The sequence below is a fragment of the Canis lupus genome, chromosome 24 (assembly GCF_003254725.2).
Source record: "Canis lupus dingo isolate Sandy chromosome 24, ASM325472v2, whole genome shotgun sequence".
Classification (NCBI taxonomy): domain Eukaryota; kingdom Metazoa; phylum Chordata; class Mammalia; order Carnivora; family Canidae; genus Canis; species Canis lupus.
Window position 1 is genome coordinate 46,779,123 of NC_064266.1, and position 18,075 is coordinate 46,797,197.

At 55.9% G+C, this 18,075-nt stretch overlaps 1 protein-coding gene across 8 annotated transcripts in view; it reads right to left on the reverse strand.

The window, feature by feature from the left end:
* Nucleotides 1-518: 518 nt before the first annotated feature.
* The window catches only part of DIDO1 (death inducer-obliterator 1), a 49,406-nt gene continuing 31,849 nt past the window's right edge, over nt 519-18,075 (reverse strand). For 7 of the 8 annotated variants that reach the window (XM_049100329.1, XM_025470641.3, XM_049100328.1 and 4 more), the window contains 10 exons: nt 17,550-18,003; nt 17,300-17,459; nt 16,206-16,322; nt 15,980-16,084; nt 15,631-15,766; nt 14,839-15,364; nt 14,283-14,436; nt 13,358-13,447; nt 12,290-12,485; nt 519-5,080 (listed from right to left, as the gene is read on the reverse strand). In XM_049100329.1, coding sequence (XP_048956286.1) covers nt 2,007-5,080; nt 12,290-12,485; nt 13,358-13,447; nt 14,283-14,436; nt 14,839-15,364; nt 15,631-15,766; nt 15,980-16,084; nt 16,206-16,322; nt 17,300-17,459; nt 17,550-18,003 — 5,012 coding nt within the window. In that variant the 3' untranslated portion in view covers nt 519-2,006. Of the gene's footprint in view, nt 5,081-8,770; nt 12,486-13,357; nt 13,448-14,282; nt 14,437-14,838; nt 15,365-15,630; nt 15,767-15,979; nt 16,085-16,205; nt 16,323-17,299; nt 17,460-17,549; nt 18,004-18,075 lie in introns of those variants that run through there. The other variant, XM_035705605.2, reaches the window with a different exon arrangement.

Genomic DNA, 18,075 nt, shown 5'->3' on the forward strand with positions numbered 1-18,075 from the left:
TGATCGCTCTGCGTCTGGGGCCCTCCATGGCTGGCTGCGCGCTTGGCGAGGACCCCAGTCTGTTGCTGCCGCCCCTCCACCCAGGATGGGACCCGTCCTGCCGGAGGGATGTCTTCCCCGCTTCTGCGCACCGGGGAGTCAGGGATGCACATGCCGAGGAGGTGACGCCCTGGCACAGGGGTCACCAGGTGGAGGTTGCTTATGGGCAGCAGGGATTAGCTGCAGTTCACAGGCAGGGCCCCCGCCACGCGTGTAGGCACCCGAAGGGACCGCGACGGCCGCCGCCCGGCCCAGGCCCCCGCTCTGCTTAGCAGTGCTCCCCGAGCAGCCCGCCACGGCAGCACCGGGCACTGGCTGCGTCTAGCCATGCGGAGCAGAGTGGTCTGGGGGTCGTCAGCATAGAACATCTGCCGAGGGAGGGCGCAGGGGTGCGGGTGGGGGAGCACATCAGCCGCCAGGGCAGCCCGTCCAGCCCCAAAGTCCCAACAGGGAAAAGTGACCGTACATGAGGGACAGAAAACCTTCTGTAGACATTTATTCTACTTCAAGTAACAAAACCTATGGAGTTGCGTGTTTTAATGTACAGTGATATCATACTTTGCAATATAAAATACAATTTACAGAAATTTCTATCAAGTAAACCTAAAGAAACACACTTGATTTTTACATTTGTGTATTTAAATTAGAAAAATTTGTAATACATGTAAAAAACCCTTCACATCATAGTAGATGTTGGAACTTGACACCACGTCAATGCAACTGAACCTACTGACACTTGGTCTGGAACCACTGAGTCATTGAGTTCTCTGTGTCTTTATCATTTGAACATTTGTGCTAGAAAGTGAAAAATCTGTAGTGATGTACAATGGAATAGACTCCAAAGAATGAATGAAATTCTCTAACTTTACACTTGCAAAAGTAAGTTTATGAAAATATAAAAAATTATCAAAGTGTATTTGTACAGTCAAATAAATTAGCAAGGTTTTCTCTATTTCCCGCTTCGGAAGTACTTGAAAATACGCGACAAGGAGCAGGACACTGTTTTGGTCAACAGCCTCCTGGCTTATTGTTCTCGAGCTAGAGCTACTGTCACCGTTTTCCATCTTAAACTTCACACAAATAACTGTTCCATTTTCAACGACAAACTTTAAAATGCATCACCGGACAGTGTAATAGTCTGGTGGAAAAGCTGGTGCTTTCCCTGGGCCACAGGACGGGCTGCTCGGATGGTCAAGTTTCACAAACAAAATGCTCCTAATTATTCAAATCAAAGCCACCCCCCACCCCCCCCTGTTTTAAAGTACACTTAATTGGCTTCTTTTCTCACTCTCTTTAGGCTGGTAAAGGATACACCTTTTTCAATAAATTGCTATTTAAAAAACGCAACAATTTCTACTCAGATGTTGCTTTTAATCCTATTTGAGAAAAAAAATGTAGAAGGTGTTATACAAAAACAGAGCAAAACTAAGAAATGTTTTGTTTCCTGGTCGAAATTTGTAATTCAAATTTCTTTATGACAAAAGAAAAACGCATTTGCGAGCTCTGTCTTTCTCAGCCTCCCAGGGAGGAGCAGAAGGCCCCCTCCCCAGGCCTGCGTGCTCCCGCAGAGCCTGTGACAGCAGCTTTTAGAAACAGAGATACAGATGAGATGTCAGTAACGGTATGGCTCTAAGGTCCACTGAAATTCCCTTAAAATTTACTATAGTCAAGTTATTGGAAAAGATAACTTTATAATCTGAAAAAGCAATATGCTTCCGTACACTTTCCCATTTCAGTAATTTTAAATGGAAATACTGAGTTCTTAGTTTTTTTTTAAAAGCATCAGAATTGTAAAGATGTGAAATTTTATAAGAAACCACTATACACAAAATTACAGTAATTTTTGATGTGCAGAATATTCTATCCTGCATCTCAGTCCATAGCTCTTTGCAAACGGCGTGCTCGCAGCTCCGGCGCCAGCTCCTCCGGAGGGGAGGGCGGCCCCCGGGGCTCGGGCAGCGCGGCCGCTAGGTCGCAGCGGGGGTCGCAGCGCGAGGGGCCTCAGCTTTGGGGTCGCGGGCGCCCTCCTTGCTTTTGCTGCGGTCCTTGCGCTCCCGGCCGTGCTCCCGGGTCCGGTCCCGGCCGCGCTCCCTGCTGCGAGACCGCTCCCGCTCCCGCCTGCGCTCCCGCTCGCGGTTCCTGCTGCGCTCCCGGCTCCGGCCCCACTCGGCCGCCCGCTCCGGCTCCCGCCCGCGGTCCCTGTCTGCGCCGCGCTCCCGGCTCCGGTCCCATTCGCGGCCGGGGTCCTTGTCGCGGTGCCGGCCCCGTTCGTGGCTCCTTTCCCAGTCCCGCTCCCGGCTCCAGCGCCGCCCTCGCTCCCGCCGGCGCTCCTCCAGGGCCCGGCCCGGCCGGCTCTCCGGCAGCGCGGCCTCGGGCTCATCCAGGGGCTTCTCTTTGGGGCCGGCTTCGAACCGCTCCCTCGGCCGCCCCTCGAAGGCCTGGCCCCGGTACTCGTGGCCCTTGCTCTCGCGGAAATCGGCCTCGGGGCCCTGTGTGGGCGCCTCGTCCCAGCGCTCCGGCCTGTGCGGCGGCGGGTGGCCGGGCGGGTGGCTGGGCAGCTCCAGCAGCGGCCTGGGCGCCGGCTTCAGCCCCGGCGCCGGCGGGCCCTGGAAGTGGAAGCGGGGCGGCGTGGGCTCGCTCTTCTCGGGAAAGGGCACAGACCCTCTCGGTCCGCCAAACGGAAGGGGTGCTGGCGCCCGGGGGTTGGCAAATCTCGGGGGTGAGCTTACCCTCTGCTCCTCGAACTGCTGAGGCTGCATCCCCCTGGGTCCTGGCATGAAATTTGGTGCTTGGCCTCTGGGTCCTTCAAACTGACTGGGATGCGGCCCCCTTGGGCCCACGAAGTGGCCAGGGGGGGGGCCTCTCTGACCACCAAACTGAGAAGGTGGGGGACCCCCTCGGGGCCCCTTAAACTGTGACAGCAGAGGCCTTCTCTGGCCTCCGAACTGGAAGGGCGCCGTGCCTCTACTTCCCATGAACTGGGCTTGTTCGGGTCCTTCAAGCTGAGGGGGAGGCCCGGGCAGGTCATCGTACGGGTTGTCCTGGAATTCCCTTTTCTCCCCGTGGGGGTCCTTTCGGTCTTCAAACTGGGGTGGTGCTGCTCCTCTGGGCCCCCCCAGGTGGGAGGGGGAGGGACCCCTGCTGTCCCCGTAGGGGGGTGGCCCGTGTGGCCCTGAGAACAGGGAAGGGATGGGTCCCTTCTGGGCCCCGAATCTAGCCGGCGGAGGCCCTCGGGGCCCATCGCTATTAGAGACGATATTCTCTTCTGGAAACGGAGGGACTGGCCCCCTTGGTCCTTGGAAATTGGGGCCATGAAGCCCCGACGTGCCGAAAGTGCGCGGTGCTGGCTCACGCTGGGCCTGAGACGGGGGCGGAGGGCCCCCTCCTCTCTGTCCAGCGGAGGGGAACGTGGCGGCCCCCTCACCGGGTCTGCACTGCGGCTCTCCGTCAGGTTCAGCTGCCGGGTGGTCACTTTTTTCAGCAAAGTGAGCATTTCTCGGATCCTCGTACTGGGACGAGCCAACCGATTTCTCCTGAGAGGTACACGCCGGACCTGAGAACGGAGAGGCGAAACTCTGCCCGTCGTTCTGCAGAGGGAAGCCGGGCTGGAAGGCGGCGCTGGGGGGCGTGGGCAGCAGCACCTTGCGGGCAGGCCTGGCCGTGCCGCCCGGGCCCGCCGAGGGAGCGCTGTCTGTGGGCGGCGGCGGCAGCGCGGGGCTCGAGGAGCGCTCGGAGCGCTCGGGCCTGGGGCCGTCGGGCTTGGCCGTCGGGGCGGCCTCCGCTCCCTCGTCCCGGGCTGCGGGCGGCCTCGCGCCGGCCTCGCTCTCGCAGTGCTCCGCCAGCCGCCGGGCCTGCCGGGGGTCCCGACTCTGCCGCGGGTCGCAGCCGGGGCCCGCCGCGGGAGGGGCGCCGGGGAGCGCAGCGGGGCGGCCCGCGGTCTGCTGCTCGGGCGGCGGGAACAGCTCGGCCTGGGGCAGGGAGGCCTTCGGGGGCGGCGACATGAGCGCCTCGGCCACGGAGAAGTGCGCCATGGAGGCCCCGACGGCCGCCCTCTGCTGCCGCAGCGCCGCCTCCTGCTCCTCCACCTGCCGCTTCTGCTCCTCAATCTGCTTGTTGAGCTCCTCGATCATCTTCTGCTGCTCCACCAGGGAGGGGGCGGCGGGCTCCCCGGGCCGCTCCGCGGAGCCGCCCTTCCCGTCCGCACACATTCTGTTGGGCAGGTCGTCGATGGCCACTTTGGCTTCCTCTAAAATGGTCTCATCCTCGGGGTCATAGGCCACCTCCTCCCGCTCGGCGGCGTCGGGGGCCTTCTCGGCGTCGGGGCGCCTCCCGCGCTCCAGCTGAGTGTCGAAGGCTCTCTCAGGACCGTACTCTTCTTCGGGGTCGTACGGTCTGTCGTCTTCCTCGTCCTCCAAAGCTCTGTCTTTTGAGAACTGACCAAACTGCTGGACAATTGGATCGAGCAGAGGCGCTGCGGGCAGCCCGCCATCGGCCTTGGCCTTGGCCTCTGGGTGGGAGGCCGGGACAGTCTCCACGGGCTCCCTGGCAGGGGGGTCAAATGACTTCTTCTTCCCGAAGAGCGTCTGCAGGATGTGCTCCAGGGGGGAGGCTGTTTTCGAGGTGGAGGAATTGGCAGAGGGGGCAGCCGCTGGGGCAGGTGCGGCCGCGGGCGGGGGCGGGGGCGGGGGCGGGACGGGGCCCGCGGCTCCCGGTTTGAGTGAGGACAGGATCTTCAACACTGACGATGACGATGACGCAGGCGCACTGGGTGGCTCCGGCAGCGGGGGTGGCGGTGGGGGAGACCCCGGGGGGGTGGTGGTGACAGTCGTGTCCCCGGAGCCCACCTGGGACTTGGGGGGCTTCCTCTCAGACTGCGGGGCCGCAGGCACTTTGGGGTAGGCTGAAACCTCCATTTCTTCCTGGGTCTGAAGTCGGCTCCGCTTCTCCTCTACCTTATCTAATTCTCCGGCATTGGAGGGACGTTTTATTCTCTGACAGATCACTAACCCCAGGATTATGTTGGGACGTGGTGACTCAAGACCTGAAAAACAAAATATGTGTGCACATTTAAAAATCTAACTTCAGTCTTTGTTTTTCAGACGCAAACCCTGTTGAGGGCGGGCGTGGGCGCGGGTGGACAGGGAGACGGATGAAACTCACGGGCAAAGTAAAACCAAGTGTGTGAAGCTGACTGCGAAGGCCCGCGGATGCAGCCACCCGCGCCGGCCCCTGCGTCCCGACCACGGCCCTGACCACGGCCTGGCGCCCAGCTCCGGTGCCAGAGGGCAGCTGTACGCGGCGAAGGCCGCTATGCCAACGTCCGCACCAGGAGGGTTTTTCAGCCGCATCTTAGCTCTGTTCTGATTCGCCTCTTGCTGCACAGCCCTCTGTCCTTAACTTAGGAGCTGCAGTCCATAAATTCAGCTAGAGGTCACTCAGGGGGCAGTTGTACAACGTGGTTGTGATGCTCACCTCCACACACGCCGTTAGCTAAGTTCGCTAGCGGCCGGTGTCCAGGTTACAGTGAATGAAGGGCTGTGCTGACTGAAATGGCTAAAATAGGTGTTCTTTTGGGTTTAGGAGGACATTTAGTTAATTAACATTAACTTAACCAGAGCTAAGTGATGCTCATGGTCTTTGTAAACAGGACACGGCGCCGAAACACAAGTGCCAGGGGCTCAGAAAACTGGCAGCGGACAACACGTGGGGGTTCTGGGCACAGGGTAGTTCTTAAAGAGAGCAATTTCTTAAACAAAAAAAGATCATTCCATTCTAAACCGTATATTTTAGCAGGCATGTTAATATTTCAGTATCAACTGTCCACCTCACACTCATAATAATCCTAACATCAAAAAAGAAACAAACAAAAAAAACCCAAGTCACAGAACAATAATTTTAGGGAGAAATGATACACAAACAAAAAATCATGTCAGTAGTGTAAGATAAAGTCAAATTGTACAGATTCGACTGATCAGTAGCACGTAGATATTTATGCTGAATGTATATACATCCCTTACTTACTGAAAATCAGTACAGTTTTCCCCAGTCTTTTTGGTTATAAAGATGATCACAAGTCACTTCAAATACTGTTTTTGGACACCATTACAGAATTCTAAAATGTCTGTTCATCTCCCCAAATTCCAAGAGAGGGGTTGACAGGCGAGCACAAGAGGGTGGTAGATGGCCCATCCGGCCCCAAGAAGGAAAATCAGGTGTGCCACAGTGAGCTGGGGAGACCGCGTCTCTGGGCACAGCACAGTGCTACCCTCCCTCCCAACCGCGTGGAAAGGCCTCCTGCGTCCTAGGCTCCTGTGCCAGAGCAGAGATGTCCACTGAAGACATCCACTCCTAACACACCAGGACCTCACCACCGCCTTCGTCAGAGACACGGCTTCCAGAATGTTCTCTCCCTGCCCGCCCCCCCCCCCCCCCCAGCAGTGTATCCAGGAGAGGAGGAGGCTGGCAGAGGAGGGAGTGGGGACTGGAAGGTCAGGCAACCCACACGGGGCATCACATCCAAACGTTCCTGCTCAGCAGACCTGGAGGGTAATCCATCAAGTTCGTTTCCTAAGTAACACAACTCGAGGATATTTTAACTTAGAATGGCACCTCTCCCACTGTAACGGCGATTTATCCGACATTCGACTGCTTGCTCCATCCAGTTTGGGGAGGATCCGCTGCTGCAGCGGCTCTCATGGCCACTCCGGACCAGGCGCCTGCTGCCTGCACTCCACAGGGGGCCCCACGGAGCCCCGCTAGCCTGGCTCTCCCTGAAGAACCTGACATCTGAGCCAAAGTGAAGGAATGTGCTCAGCCACGTGGGTGGGCGGGCATGAGCGAGGGCTGGGAGCCTTGGGAGGGAAGTCACCACGACTGTCCTCCACGCAACTACTCAACGCAGAGGGCCGTGGCTTAGGGTCAAGTCTCAGGTCGGCAAGCGTGGCGGGGAAGTCCCTGTGCTGACGCCAGGGAGACCTGGTCTCAGCTTCTGGTGAAGTGTGCCCTTGCAACTCCAACTCCCCGAGGGTTCAACGTGCTGACCCCTAACCTTGGTGGCCCCACTCTGCAGAGTCCAACCTTTCTGCCCTATTCATCACAGGCAAGATGGTGCTTAAATGACTCAGGATTTACGGCTGTTTGGGCTGTTTGGAGAACGCGAGCTCTCTGGACACTGGCAGCAACTCCCAACCACCTCATCTGCACAGACCTGTGATTGGAACCAAGCTCCAGACTTGCATCCGTGTGACTTTTTAATTTTGCCAAGACTTTAAACTGGGTGGTCACAAAAACCCATCCGTCTGCCTGTGTGTTCATGATACGGTTCGTGAATATCTGACGTGTAACTGGCCCCTCAGCAGTTACCTCAGGCCCCTCAGTAGTGCACGTCTGCAGAACAGCAGAACTCGCTCATCTGCCTTGGGCTTTAGGATCCAGCTTCACTGAGGGGAGGGTGTACCCCGGGTTCAACCATGGCCTATGTGGCCACAGGGCAGGTGGCAGGCAGGGGGCCGGTGGGCAGGACCAAACAGGTGCCCACATCTGGGGAGACTCCAGGCCAGGGCCGCGTGCGGGCCTGCCCGCTGCCAGCGCTCCCCTGGAGAGAGGGTGCTCGAGGGTAGAGCAGCGGCGGCCGCGGAGACGGGGGGCTCCAGCCCAGGGCACAGGGCTGCTTCTCTGCTTTGGCCAAGTTCCTCCCTTTGTCCATTGTTAGAAGCAGAGATGCTTCCTACCCACCGCCCATTGAGGACTGCTGTTAGGTTTCTAATTTGTAGAGAGAGAACACGCAGGAGGGTGGGTGGGAGGCTACCCCGGGAGCTGCTGCTGAATGTACCTGCCTCCACTTCCAGGAGCCATCACTGGGAACAAGGGTGTCGGCACCCACCCCGTCTGGAATGCCGGAGCACGCGAGTCTTCGGGGCATGCCGCGTGGGTCAAACCAGCCTGTTCAGCTGTAGGTGGGCATCCCTGAATTTCCTCGGGGGATGGGTGTCTAGCTCTAGGCTCCATGGCTAGAGTCAGACCCGTGCAGAGAAAGTGGACAAACCCAGGGACCCGGGACATCTGCAGAGTCGTGGGCCAACTGACCTTCTGACACAAGATACAGAACTAGGATCTGTATCCCGGCGTGTTAGCCACGGGGGTGCCAGGGAGGGTGAAGGCTGCAGGCGAGGCCCTGGGCCGCCCCCAGCACCTCAGGCCTCACAGCAGGCCAACTCAGTTTTAAACCATCTGAAAGCTGACCCCTTAACCCCGAAACTACCAGAATATGCATTTACCTCTAAATCTATCTGGCACTCTGTTCATTTTTTAAAATGAAAACTCTCATATGGTCTGAATCCATCAAAACAAAATTTTCACTCCTGCCAAACAAACTGTGTGGGAGTTAGCAGGCCAGAGTTCTGAGGGAGGACGTGCCTAGGAGGGGGCGTGGCAAATACAGGGGAGACACTATACCGCCCCCAACCCTCCTCCTCCACCACACTCGCACACACTCACTCGCACACACCTCTCCCTAAGACCCGTACACAGCCACCGGGCTTGGCGCACGTTGCGGGTAAAAGGAGAGGGTGGTCGGTCTTCGTCCGGGCGCCCCCAGAGCAGCACCGGGCCGCACTCCCACAGGGGGCTTGTGTTCTTATAAAAAGCAAAGGCAGAGGCTTTCGTCCTCCATCACAGGACCTGAGACAGGTACCAAGAGCTACCAAATGGTTCAAATTCAAACAAACAGTGACTGGTTTCCATGAAATATTTTTATTGATTTCGAAGGAGAAAGAGCGGTACATGGAATTCAATACCGTGCTTGACTTTGAGGACAATGTGTGCACAGCCACTGATTCACTCACACACACGCAGGAAAACGGAGGAGCGCTTACCTGACAGTACTGCACCTCATAGAAGTTTCCAGCTAGTTTAGAAAGCAGAAGGGAGTACAGAGACGGCACCGCGGGATTTACAGGTTCCAGGAAAACCGCCCTCTGCACTCAGCACGGGGGAGACGGTGCCCCCAGGTGCCCCCGCACTGTGCACCTCCTGGAAGCCCGGCGCCACTTAACGGGCACTTCCGGCGAGAGCCTGCGCCCCACCGAGTCACTTGGGAGTGACGGGGAGCCCCGGCCTGGGTCCGTGCCTGTCAGGGTCACAGGGGGACTATACGAGATGAACGTCCAATGTCAGCTCAGCTTGAGGCCGCTTCCACTAACGCCCCGAGTGGGAAAGACAGTCAGCTGGGCCTGAGACTCGGGCTTCCAGGTGTCTGCTGAAACTGCTGTCAGGTCATTGAGAATGACACTATATGACACAAGACAACCTGGCATTTCTAATGGACAAATGCTACAGATGTGCACAAACACGTCCTCAGAGAAGCTGAGCGTGCTGAGTGTGTTCTGACAAGCTGTGTGGACCCGTGGCGTGTGGGCCAAGGAGGGGCCATGTGTGGACACACGCTCCCTGTGGGTGGTCAGGAGTGCGATGCTGGGAAAATACGCAGCACTGGCCAAGGGGCAGGTGTACACAGAGTCCCTGGGTCAGGACACAGCTTAGGCACCTTCTGTGTCCTGCTTCTCAAGTGTGACTGGCAAGAGTTTGGGGAGAATCCCATGGTGACAACATCTACTGGGCCCCTGAGTCCAGGGCGTGAGGGCACCTGTAGCTTTTCTATGGGTATGAAATGACTTTCCACAAACCAGCTTCAGGTAGAGCCGGTCACACTCTTCCACAACACCCTCCGTACCCCCCGCCTCACCTCCTCTTCACTCTCTCCTCCTGCTTACATAGCGGGTCCCTCCCAGAGCCCCGTGTCCACCGAGGCATGGGTTTTGGACTATGCAGACTGAGCACAACAGGCATGGCCAGCTGCAGACCCTGGCACAACCAATTACTGGGTGTGTGACCTCAGGCAATTGTCAACGGGGCAGTGCAGGTCACTCCCTGGGAGAATGGGACGGATGCTCCCCGCAGCGGGGCTGCGGTGGGAGTCAAGGGTGCCCCGTCAGGCTGTGGACCGCCGTACTTGCCGGATGGCACATACTCAAGTCCGCTGGCTGTTTTGCGGAGGGATGCCCTGCCACCCTCTGACCAGGCCGGTGCTTTCAAGGGACGCCACGCAGAGACGAACCCTGGGAGGACAGGGACCTCTGAGACGGGAGAGTGTCCCCATGCCCAGACTTCCAGATGTGTGCACACACGACACACACACGCAACCAGGACACGCATCCAGCCTTCCAACCACCCACACACACACGACACACAGGAAACCAGGACACACGAACATCTGGGTCTAGAGGGTGCCATGCTATGGATACGTGAAGCAGGCCAGAGAGATCACCTGGCCAGGGCTTGAGGCTGCTTAGCGGGGAGATGTAGAGAATGTACACAGATATTGATGGCAATAACGATTATCAGGGGAATAAAAGAATATATGCTAAAGAGAGTTAGATGGAGAAGCCCCTTATATTAAAAAAAAAAAAAATCTTTTAAAACTGTAGGATCAGTTTCACGGATCACTACGTTTCCGAAACCCTTCCTCTTCCTGTCCCATATTTACTGTGGATGGAAGTCTATGGGTCGTTCGGGTGCCCCTTCAGGTGGGGTCGGAGCTTCAGGGGTGCAGCTGGCCGATCACCGAGCGGGTCTCAGTGGTCAGTGCCCATCGCACTTAGCCGATCAGGCAAGTACCCCCCACCCCACTGCCCTCCATGTCCCTGCGTCACCTCAGAAGCGTCCTGTGCGACCCCTGCCTCTCTACCAGCTGAGCTGCCCCCACTGCGGCTCCTGCCTACGCACCAGGCCCAGCTCCTCGCAGCCTTGCCCAGGTGGGATCTCCACACAGGCCTCCAGCCTACTCCCCTGACAGCTAAGTCTCTGAGAAGCTCACCCCCTGGACCTTGCAGCTGGGGCAGCGGGAGGAGCTTTAGCCTGGCTTAAGGCAAGCGGCGAATCCCACCTGCAGCTCCGTGAAGGCCTACGTCTGTGTTACCAGGGAACCCTACACTCATGCTTAGGCTACATCCTCCACTCGAGCTTCTATACTGGTGACTGACCGGAGGCTCTTCATGGGGCCTGAGAGGCCAGCTTCTTCGTCTTCACCCTCAGGAACTCGGGACAGTCATCCAGGGAGCGGGCCAGCACGCTTCACGTAGCTGCTCGCCTTCCAAGAACCTCCAGCAAGGTTCTTTCTGCCACCATGGGGGGTGGCATCTCTTCACCCCAAGGATACGGAGAGGTCCCCTCAAGTTCTTGGCTTTTAAAATATATTTGGCAATAAGGTAACTTACTGTAGCGTGCCAGCAGGTATCTCCCCCTCACAATTACAGACACCAAGCCGTACCACCGTGGGCCTTAGGTGCTAGGAGCACGCTCGTCAGGACCCAGGACATGCGTGTGGGTGCTGTACTCTGGCCGGAGCAGCCCTGCTGGGCCCAGCTAGGTTTAGATGCGGTTGCGTACAGCACGTGGCTGTGGCAGGAGCACTTGCCGGGACTGGTGACAGGGCCAAGGACAAGTGTAGGTAGCACCAGCAATGGCCCGGCATTCAGCCACTGCTCAAGAGCGTTCACCGTGCGTCAGACATGGCATGTTTTGGGTTTATCCATCCTCTGGGGAGTTCATGGCGAAGGTGACACTTCAACATGAGCATCCTCTGCCAAGTGTGTAACTCAGTCATGTGGACTTCTTCTCAGGGGTTAACAAGAGTTGGACCCTCACAACCATGTCCCCTTGGAATCACCCTCAACCCTGGACAAGTCTGAGCTGTTTAAGACTAATCTGTTAAGTTCTCCTCTAACAGTACCACTTTCTAAGGAATGAACAAACCCAGAATAGCTTTCCTCAATCTCCTAGGAAGGAGCGGAGCCCCCCTGGCATTTCCTCACTCCTGAGCTGTGTGGTAAGCACAGGCATCCCCGCAAGCCCACCTCGAGGATTACCTTCCTCTCTGGCTCTTCTCCGGCCTCCAGTGACCTGAGGCCACGAGAGGCTGGCTGCATGCTGTGGGTTTTCCTCTCTTCACAGCACTTTTCTAAGACAATTCATGCCAAGAGAAAGGGTATTTCTAGTGCCACCTGGTGCCCCAGAAGCCGAGGTCTGCAGCTCACTCGGCTCCGTGTGCACTCCCTTCATTCTGCTGCTAGAAGGCCATGGTCTGGGGGAGGTAGCAGATCTGTCTGACAAGCTCAGCAGGACGTGGGGTTGGCAGGAAAGGGACATGTGGGGTCAGGTGTGTCTAGTCACCACTCAGAAAGTTGGCGCTTACCTGGTCCCTCAAAGGGCAAGAGTTTGGATGGAATGGGGTCCTTAGCACTCAGTGGGATGAGGTACAGGTCCTTGACGTGCCTGCTGTTATTAGCTACAACGCCAAAGCGGCCGCGGCTGCTAAAATAGGAGTAGAGAGAAATATAGGCCACCTCCTCTTCCTCAGTCGCAGGGTGGAAGCGGATCAGACACAGCTCCTGCAGCACAAACAGAGGACGAGAGAGCGTTGGCCTGGGCCGGTCGGAGAAGGCGCCTGTGCTTCTAAACCTCAAAGATCATCTGAAATGAGCCGAGTGCTTCTCTGGCCCGGTCCCCACAGTCCTGCCGCCCAGCACATCAGGATGATGCAGGTGGGGGGCTGCAGGAGCTCCAGTATCCGGCTGCTGGACTCAACCCAGTTTCAGCAGGAATCTCCTAAAGACCACCTGTGCTTCTAGCCCACTGTCTCCAAAGCAGCCCCACTCGTAGTGTCCTCGGACCGATACATCATCCGCTGCAGTGCAGGTTTAGGGCAGCGTGGGCGTGCACTGTGGGGACGGTGGTCCCGATCACCTGGCTGCACGATCTACACCAGAGCCAATGCGGCTCCATCATGGGAAGGTTCCATGAGACCAGAGGTTCTGAGCCCCGTGTGGGCTTGAGGAAAACCGCAGCCCTCCCCACGCATACACACCCAGCTGCGGCCGCAGCTCAGGGGCTCAGAGCCCCCAGGTCCACCCAGGGCCCAGGCCTCCTGGAAGCCAGTCGCCAGGCCTCCTGGAAGCCAGTTGCCTTCCGGCACCTGTGGGTTCCCTCAGTCACAGAAATAATGAGGAGACATTCTGTTTCTCGCTAACCTTGAACTGCACACACATTAACATAAATCATAATAAAACTGCCATCACCGTGTTACCCAAACACACAGTTATCCTGCTATAAATGTAATTTTAAACATTTACCCAGTACTACTTAACTAACTTATAGGCTGACGTTTCAAGTACTAACCCATCAAGATGAAAAGTGAAAGGAAGAGTTGCATTTACACAAACTCCTTCCTCCACAGGCGCAGAGATTAGACTATGGCAGGTACCTTAGACACAGAAGATTTGAGTTTGCCGACATAATCCCAAACTGTTCTGGGTGCGATCCTTCCACCAATGTGAATCGTGTCCGGCAGGTCCTAAACAAAACGTACTTTGAGTAAACGACCAGTATAGCCGCAGCACTTTAGACTGACGTAGTAACTTCAAGGCACCAAACTACCCGAGAGTCAAGAAGAGCACAACTCTTCCACAGAACATGGTTAACACCAGCACTAAACGTTCCTCGGTTAGCATCCAGGATTAGGAGTTACCAAGCATGAGCGTGACATGATGGCCTTCTGCCAAACTGAGAACGTTTCTAGGTTATGTGTCACGAGCACGTCCATACAGTAAGGACTGAGACATGATCCAGAAGTGACTTATTTCTGCTCGCTAAGGTTGCACTAAATATTAGTGCTATTCACACTGACTTTGGAAAAGCAAAGAGCTGCTGCATGTCCACACGTGCTGCCACGCCTCCAGCTGGGAGTGGCTCACACACTGTCTCAACACCCTTGCTAGACAGAGGGAGGAGGAAAACCATCTCGCTTTTTCATAAACGTTGGGACACCCAACTTCTCATTCGACTTTCCACCAGTGTCCAAACTGCTTAACCTGATGGTTTATGAGAGCAGGCTCCACTGGGTCCTATGCATGCTGACCCTCTGCTGGAAGACTGCCATACATGTGACCCCAGCATCAGGTCGGAACAGCTAAGGAAGACACGTGCACACAAGTGCACGCACACTCGCTCTCACTCTCGGTTCTAACCTCACTGAGATAGTCACAGCAGGAAGACACATGTGCACACAAGTGCGCACAGACACACACACTCGCTCTCTCGGTTCTAACGTCACTGAGATAGTCACAGCAGGAAGACACATGCACACAAGTGCACGCACACACACACTTGCTCTCACTCTCGGTTCTAACCTCACTGAGATAGTCACAGCACCCAGAGACAGGATACGCCTTAGTGACAAATTTCGCTACACTCTGCATGTTAATAAATCCTTTCCAAATGGTGCTGAGTCGAGACAAAAAGAGGGTTGTATCTCCTTCTGGAGGGGACCTTGACTCGGAGAGGCTGTAAAACAAAACCAGAGAAAATTAATTTTTCTCTCTGCTCAATTTCCAAAGTATGAAGATTTTATGGAATTACAAAGGCAGAGTAAATTCCTGCAAATTTTAGTAGCTTCTTCAAATTAGCCACTGTAACCATGATGCTCTAGACATCCTGGTCCAGAAAAAATTAACTGAATAGGCAACAAACCCGAATGACCGTAAGGCCACATTTCAGTTTTCAAGATCTGTAGATTTAGAATAACCATGCTAAAGCCAGGCTTCTCACACCTACACAAATTATCAGAGCGAAGTTGTATTCTTGGTGGATCTGAGCTGAACTTAGGGGATCTCTCCCCTTTGTTACTCCTGTTAACCCGCAGGAAATGAAGTCACGGCTTGTTCACACTACACATGCAGAACGCACCTGATGCGTGGTGGTGGTGGCACAGGCAGGAGGTATCTGGGCTCAGGGGATGAGGACGGCTTAGCTAGTATGGACTTGGGCACCGTCACCGAGGTCACTGCAGGTTTCAGGACATCTTGTCGGGGTTCCACTGTGTGAGCACCATCTTGGCGGGCTGCCGCAGGGGCCGTGACTGTGCACGACCCACTTGACGCAGTCCTGGGGTCTCGGCCGGATACCGTGACAGTGGTGAGCACTGTGCCCCCACAGGTGGCTGGGCCGGAGGGGCCTTCCAGGCTGGAGGGTTCTGGGTGGCTGTCTCCTGGTGGCACCGGGAAATACTTTCTCTCCAAGTGCGCATGAGAAGCACTTTCCAGGTCTGGCTCAGAGGCATTTTCAGGCAGAGTTTCTGATATCATTTCATCAGCGGAGCTAAGAACTGGCTCAGAGGGAGAGGCCTCATACTTGGATTTTGGCTCTTCCTTCTTAGAAGCCGACAGCTTTTGTTTTTTTGGAGCCGGCTCATCTTCTGATGATGGAACCTGACCTGAAGAACATGACGAAGGCCTTCCTGAGAAATCCCACATATTCAAGAGCACAGCTTGCCCCCAAGTAGATAATTTCTTGTAATAATAATAATAAAAGCACATTCTAAAGATAGAGTTTAACTCCATTAATTTCAGAAAACCACTCTGGTCTTTCAATTTGCTAGGCTTGGGTTCAGTACAATTGCCACTAGGAGGATCAGTCATTTCAACAAAAGGAAGCTAAGCCTCAGCTCCAAAGTTTCATGCCCCCAATTACAAATCTCACCTGTACAAATTTTACAGTTCAGATCAAAAAGATGTGCCCGGTGCTGACTCGTGGTGTCTTTCAACATGCTGCTGAAGACGTCGAGGAGGGGCGCGGTGCTCTTCTCCGGGACGGCTCGCACCGACTCCTGCTGTTCCTGCAAGGTGAAGAGGGAAGGGCTGAGCGGGTCACACTTCCCTCCATCTGTGTAGTAACAGCACAGCAGCAGCTCTGCTAGGAAGAGCCGCTGCACACCGTGCTTGCTTGTTAGCAGCTCAGGGTCTGGCCCAACAACTCAGAGACCTAAGCCCCCTGGCAACAGATTACTTTTACTCAATTCCTGTTCTCTCTGGAAATCCCTAAGGCTTACATCTGAGTCAGACACAGGTGGAGAATCCTCCATGTCAGGCACGGGTTCCTGCTTAGTGGTGGTCTTTTTATTTTCACTGTGCAGCTTATTTCTAGACTCCATCACCTGAGATGAAAAGAACAGAGAGCCTTAAACCTTCTCATTCAGACGGCTTCACTCCTGCCTCACCCCTGGAGACCTAGAAGGGCCCAGTGGCCAGCGCCCCGGCCCCTCCCTTGGCACTCACAGGCTTTGTCGGCCGCTCCCTCCACGTGGACAGCTCTTTAGACACCAGTTCTTCTGGCTTCATTCTCACAAGCTTTGCCAAAGAGATTTCCTCACGCAGAACACGATGGAAGAGCCCCTAAAAATAAACACCTTTCATTCACTTTTTCAAAAACATTTCAGCATCTAAGATGCTAGATGGAATAGGAGGGAAACAGCAGCATGAGAAGCCTCTGCCGGAGGCCCTGAGGCCCAGGACAAGGCTCGGCAGGGGCCTGATCTCACCCGTATCCCCTACCGCCCGGGGGGGGGGCGGGGGGTGTGGGTAAAGGCCAGGCCACCCCCGCTGCAGAGCCAGCGGGTCCGGACAACACTGGCACGAGGGTCAGTAGTTGCCCTCATAGGCCATGCTGTGCCGACTCCGCTAAAAAGACCTGAGAAAAAAGCAGAGAGCTAGGAATAAAGGTAGGAAGAAATCACTTCTGCCACAAGACTGCTGCAGTGAGACGGGAAGTCAGGGTGTAGGACTCTGCTTCTAAGCATGTCTAAGGGTTCAAAAGGCAAATGGAGAGAAGGCCTGAAGATGGCGCGCCCCGGAAGGGAGGAGGCGGGGGAACCACACCAGGCCAAGTAGCTAATGCTTTCCCAGCTAACTCCCATTTCAACCCCACTGAAAGAGCACTGCCCGACAGCTGCTAGGATTCAGGGTCCCCTCCCCATGCAAGCACAGCACCTGCCCAAATGGTGAGCACTACAGGGCGACATGTTTAAGACCACTTATGGTTGCTCTAGGGAAGCCCGAATCGGTAGGCTCAAATGATGGGGATCCATAACAAGGCAGAAAAGGTTGTCTGAAGCTCAAATATGGAGCTAGCCATAAACTAAGGTTAAGAATTGGAACACTACTCTGGAGCTGCTGTGAGGAACGTAACTTCACAGCCACGTTTAGAAGAGCTGCAGCTGGTGAGACCAGGCCGGACTTGAGAGCGCCCGGGGAAGCGGGGCAGCGGCCCTCTGGCTCGCGCTGCAAGGACAGGAGTGTCCAGATGACCGCGGTGAGGCATGGCCGGAGACCCTGAGAGCTGGCGCACCCTGCTCTGGGCCACCTGCACACACCTGGTTTTTGGGGTCCTTGAGGTTGAACATGATGCTGCGGTATTTGCTCTTGTAGCGGTTGTCCGTGACTTGGAAGAGGTTAAACATCTCCTTCTCAATGTGGAGGGCAATTTTGCCTACTTCACTTTCCGTCATGATCAAGTCGTCACTGTCATTGACTCTAGAAGGAACAAGAATGGACTGCGTGAACTGCTGCAGCCACAGTCTACTCAACCACTTTCACAATAAGAAATCAAGGAGAATAGCCCACCTTTTCCACAATATCTCCTTCAAGGAGCGTCTTATATTTTGCCGAATTTGAGAATTTGGCTGAGACAGGGTGGGGTTCGAGGACCCCAGGCGTCCCGGGGCTGGAGAAGCCAAGGACACAGAGGCGGTTGCAGGCTTCCTGACGGCCCCCACCAACGAGGCTGAGCTGGGTAGCTTTTTGGAAGCAGCCCCAGGTGCCAGCCCTGCCTGCTTGGCAGCAGGAGTGCCTGCCGAGGGGGTGGCCGAGAGCCAGGGCCGCTTGGGTCCAGGGCCCTTGAAGCCCGAGGGTGACTTTTTGATGGCCACTTTGGCTGCTGCTGCGTTTGCAAAGGGCGGAGACTTCTTTGGAAGGAGATTTCTGGGCGAAGGTTGTCTGCCGCTTGCCGATGGGCCTGCAGGAGGCATTTTCTTGGGTGCTGTGGTCCTCTCTTCCGCCCGCCTATCCTCCTTTGTGGCTGCAAAGGAGATGCGCACATGCTTAGTGAGGCTGGGGGCAGTTGCATGGTTGCGTGACTGTGGGACAGCAA